The following is a 4,747-nucleotide window of genomic DNA, read 5'->3' as shown; positions in this document are numbered from 1 at the left end:
TGATATCCCTATATTATTTATAACTAATTTAAAGGTTTGAGACACTTGCGCATATATTTAGTATTTACAAGTACACGTCATAATTTTCCATTTTACTGTCATATGGGCCAGACTTTTTGTGTTTTATTCTGCAAATAGTGCGTCTAGTATTGTTAAATGTTAGTGAAATCCAAGCCACTCCTAATGGAAAATAAAAAATTCAAGCTACTTTTAACATTGCATGCTTCGATTCGTTCTTGTGATTTTAGAGGGATCAGTTATTGTCATTATTTTTACCTAGCTTAGCTTGTGAACACAGGCCAGTTATGACACTAAACTTGCCGTTACAACGATCCAATTCACCATGTGATAGTTCTTCATTTTTCTAAATAAAATGCAGCATTATCAAGGTCCTGTATGAATTGAAAAGCCCCCCAAGAGAAATCTAGTAATAAAACATTCAGTAACCAACTGGGATAGTAGGCATATTTTGATATCAATACATAAATTGATAATTAAAACAATGTTCGGTTTATAACACTAGCAAATCACAACCTGGGATTAAGATACAGGTGCTTACATAGGCCCTGCAGTGCACCATTTAACAGTTACAATAACGATTATGGCTTCATTGCAATTTGTCAAGATCCTACAGCAGAAAACAATTGCCTGTACAGTGTACACAACATGTCACATTAGGGGTTCTTAGTGAACCCTTAAAGTGGTAATATGGAGCAAGCTCTAAACACCTGTTATCTTATACCCCATAATTTGGTCTTCACAATCACCCAAAAAGCTGCGAGATCAAAATCAGAGAGCATAAATTCGATCAACCTCAGAATTTGAGAATTCAGAATGATGCCATGAGTTGGATCCACTCCTCCTAGCTAGCTGCTGCTTTTCCTTCTTCCTCATTGAACTGCTTCTCTTAGACCTCACTACATAGAAAGTCATGGTGCCAAGGACTCCAGATATTATCACCCCTCCAACTACTGTGACCAAAATCGCAGCCCACTCGTTCTTCCTACCCACAACTATGTAAGAAGAGGCAATAAATGCCACTGAAGTACATACAGAAGCCAACCACATCAGCTTGTTGATCACCTCTACCACCCTTTTCTCCGCTTTAGTTTCACCTCTAACCAAGGTAATTTGAACAACCACAACAGCCAAAGATGTAAAAAGTGCAATAGCATTGAAGACAAAGAAGATTTTAAAAGCAGCATAAGCTGCTACCACAGCTGAGCCATCATCATTATCCCCACCAGGCACGGTGAATATAGCAGCAAAAGCAACTGTAGCAAACAACACAGCCACCACTGTCACTGAGTTTGTGGCATTGTTAATTCCTTCCCTGTGGAGCTTCCTTAGCTCTTTGGAAATATTATGAACATTTTTGTTGGTTCTTTTCGTTTGTTCTAGTTGGGTGTGAACATCTTTCTTAATTTGAGTGACAGTTTTCCTCAATTCATCCCTTGGTTGGTTTAGCTCGTTGGCTCTAAGTGCCCCCCATCGTGAAAGACAGGCCTTTATATCTGATGCCTCTTCAGAGAGGGGAAGGTTTTCAGCAATGTCAAGGGCTGTTTTGTGGTCTCTGGTTAATGCATTAACGTTGGTGTCAGGCAGAAGTAATAACTCATTCACTATCTGCACAGGAAATTGAGAAACCATAACATTAGATTTCTACATTGAATGCTTAACACATACATACAGTAAGAAAAACTAAAAAACAAAAGACCCAAAACTTCTTATCAAATTAAACTAAACCATACTAAACAAGCAGGTTCATTTGCATTTTTTAGTAAATCTATAGCACATTAAATTATTAGTACCCTAGCTCCAACACCAGAAGACTTGTGAGCATATTTGTTCAAGTAAATTAATTTGTATTGCCTCATCTATATATGTATGGTGATTGTAAATTGAAATGCTGTGCAACTGTAGGCATACCTCAACTCGCTTTTTCCTGGTAGCCACATGCAATGCCGTGTTACCAAATTTGTCAGGAAGCATGACAATAGCAGCATCTGCTTGCAGAAGCAATTTCACCACATCACAACTCTGCCCTTTTACAGCCATATGCAATGCAGTTTGCCCTTTCTTATCTGTCCTCCGAGCCAACTGTGGATCTTTGCTGAGCAAGGCTTTTACAATCTCTACATGGCCCTGACGAGCAGCTAAATGCAATGCATTTTTGCCATTGGATCTAGCAATTTCCAACAAGCTACGATCCTTTGACAGAAGTTCATTCACCACTTCTGTGTGCCCTCTTGTTGCTGCAGTTATAAGTGGAGTGGAATTGGACGGACCAATCGTTTTGCTCAATCCCGGGTCATAATCTAGTAAAACCTGAACAATGGCTGTAAATAAAAATTGACCATCAATTACACAGACGACAGAAATAAAATATAATTCACATTAAATTACATCAACACGTATGATGAACATCACATCATACACTAATAAATTGAAGCTACTCTTCACAATGAATTAGTCAAAATCTATCAAGGTCTAACAATCAGAACCCAAAAAAGCCAGCCGTTAAGGGAATAACAAAGATTATCTGCTGACTTCATAACTTTCCTCTCAAGATTATCATTAAAGCACAATAATTGATTTTATTTAATCAATTTTTCTATCCTATGCACTAAATATCCCGGTTGAGAAACAACAATAAAAATAGTAAGTTTTTGTTAGAAAAGAGAACATTTATTATATCATAAATACAACGGTTCTAGTTTCTAAACACTCCATTAGTGACATGACATCCCTCACCTCTCTGCATCTCTCTTCCCGTCACATTACATTACTCATCACATCTATCAACTCTTGCTCTCCCTTCTCTTCCTAACTCTCTCTAGTGTCTAAACCAAGGAGTGTTTACCAAACATTTTCCTAAATACAAAAACCATATAACACTTGCTTTATAAGTAACTAAAAGCATTCAGGTGCATATAAATGAACTAGAACTAGCTCACTCCAAAAACTAGCCAAGTGCAGAGGGTTGCCCACGTCTTACACGGAGGATTATGGCCATATTCCTAGTTAATATGGGACATCTAAACATTGAGAGATGCACTCTGAAAGAAAACTTGGTTCTTTAATTGATACCTCGAACAACATAACATAACTGCTCAAATAAGTAACTTAAGCAACATAACATAACTGCTCATATAATTAACTAAAGCAACACAAGTAGCAGAGAGAGAAAGAGAGAGATACCATGGTGGCCTTGACTAGCAGCAATATGCAAGGGATCAAAGCCAGATCGGTTCTTCTTGGAAACAGTATCGGCGGAGGAATGGTTCAAAAGTTCCTTAACAACATCGAGGTGTCCCTTTTCAGCAGCAGTGAACAAAGGGGTCTCACCAAGCTCGTTCTCTTCATTCACAACACAAGCACGAACCTCAGCAATCTCAGCGTTGAGATCATCATCGTCACCACTAAGAGTACCCATTATCTGAGAATCGATGTCCATAAGGATCTGCTTCACCGCACCCACATCGCCCCTTTGCGCCGCCAAGTGAAGCTCCGTGTCGTTGTGCCGCCCCGTCACTTGCTTCACGTACTTCTTCTTCCCCGCTTGATCGATTCTCTTCCCTGAGTTCGACAGTACCAACGCCGGCGCCGTCGCCGACGACGGAGACGGCGACGGCGATATTTCGGAAAGTGGATTATAGGTTTGTGTGGCGGGACCCTTTTCGGAGGTGTCCCTTTCGCCTTGGCCGAGAGGAGCAGCTCCACCTACATGTAAAAGGGTCATAAAAAAACGAAAACTTTACGGTGAAGTTAAACAGAGGAGAGAGAAAGAACCTTGTTGGTTTGACATGGCTGGCGATGGCAGAGCAGAGAGTGAAAGTGAAGGAAGGAAGTAGGAAGCGAAGAAGATTTGGTTTTGGTGATGAGTATGAGAGAGAGGAAGAAGAGAGATGAGTGGAAGAAAAGTGGAAACAGATAAAAGAGGAAAGTGCAGGGAAGGACAGAGGAGGAGGAGGAGGAGCAACTCAGTTTGGACTTTTCCTTTTCTCCATCTTTTTCTCAATCATTATGGATGAATTGAAATCTTAATCTGCTGCTTTCTCTCAATAATATTCGGCTTATCAAATTTATTTTTATAATATGATTTTATCGACGTAGGTAATATAAATGCAGTAAATAATTATTTTTATTAAAAATAACCATATTTAATATTGTTATTATGTTTATTTTTATGATTATTGTTTTATGATATATCCTTTTTACACACATGTATAATTAATTCAACGTATCTTCCCTCAATTATATTCAAATTTTTAATACATATGCATTTATTTATACTTAAATTTAAAACTATAAGTTAAACTAGAACTACTGTTAAATAAGTCACGCAGTCGATTGATATTTTTATGAATAGAAAGGAAACAATAAATATATTTAATTAATAATTTAAAATAAATATAAAAATAATACAATTGTAAATTTTATTGTTTTAATTGCAATTGTCTATAGACATTTTTAACACTTATAAGTATTATTAAAAAAAAGCATTAATAGGTGCATCATGTGGCCCAAAAGGTTAATAAATAACTAATAGTTTAAGAACACTACTTAATATATTCCACTGGAAACCTTTCAGGGCGGCATTTTTACTCTTGTAAACGACGGAAGCTAAGGTTGGAACCATTTGTCATTGAATCTGAGTTACTTAGTCATATAATGTCAACTGTCTTCAGTTTCTTTAGCCAGCCACTTTGATTTTCCAATGTATTCATATTGATCAACTTGAATA

At 37.5% G+C, this 4,747-nt stretch overlaps 1 protein-coding gene across 1 annotated transcript; it reads right to left on the bottom strand.

Moving 5' to 3' along the window:
- Window positions 1–350: 350 nt before the first annotated feature.
- LOC113870929 (ankyrin repeat-containing protein ITN1-like) lies at window positions 351–4,066 on the bottom strand. The gene is made up of 4 exons (XM_027507498.1): window positions 3,793–4,066; window positions 3,202–3,723; window positions 1,930–2,339; window positions 351–1,626 (listed from the first exon to the last, which is right to left on the bottom strand). The coding sequence occupies exons 1-4, from the start codon at window positions 3,806–3,808 to the stop codon at window positions 790–792; spliced, it is 1,785 nt and encodes a 594-aa protein (XP_027363299.1). The 5' UTR covers window positions 3,809–4,066; the 3' UTR covers window positions 351–789.
- Between the last annotated feature and the right edge of the window lie 681 nt (window positions 4,067–4,747).

This window comes from Abrus precatorius, unplaced genomic scaffold (assembly GCF_003935025.1).
Source record: "Abrus precatorius isolate BTA unplaced genomic scaffold, Abrus_2018 Scaffold7, whole genome shotgun sequence".
Classification (NCBI taxonomy): Eukaryota; Viridiplantae; Streptophyta; class Magnoliopsida; order Fabales; family Fabaceae; genus Abrus; species Abrus precatorius.
The sequence above is the reverse complement of the archived record's forward strand: the minus strand, read 5'-3'. Positions and strand labels throughout refer to the sequence as shown.

Coding starts and splice junctions, on each gene's coding strand:
- LOC113870929 (XM_027507498.1), bottom strand. Junction 2,340..3,201: donor TGCTAGTCAAGGCCACCATG/GTATCTCTCTCT, acceptor TTTTATTTACAG/CCATTGTTCAGGTTTTACTA. Junction 1,627..1,929: donor CCAGGAAAAAGCGAGTTGAG/GTATGCCTACAG, acceptor TTTCCTGTGCAG/ATAGTGAATGAGTTATTACT.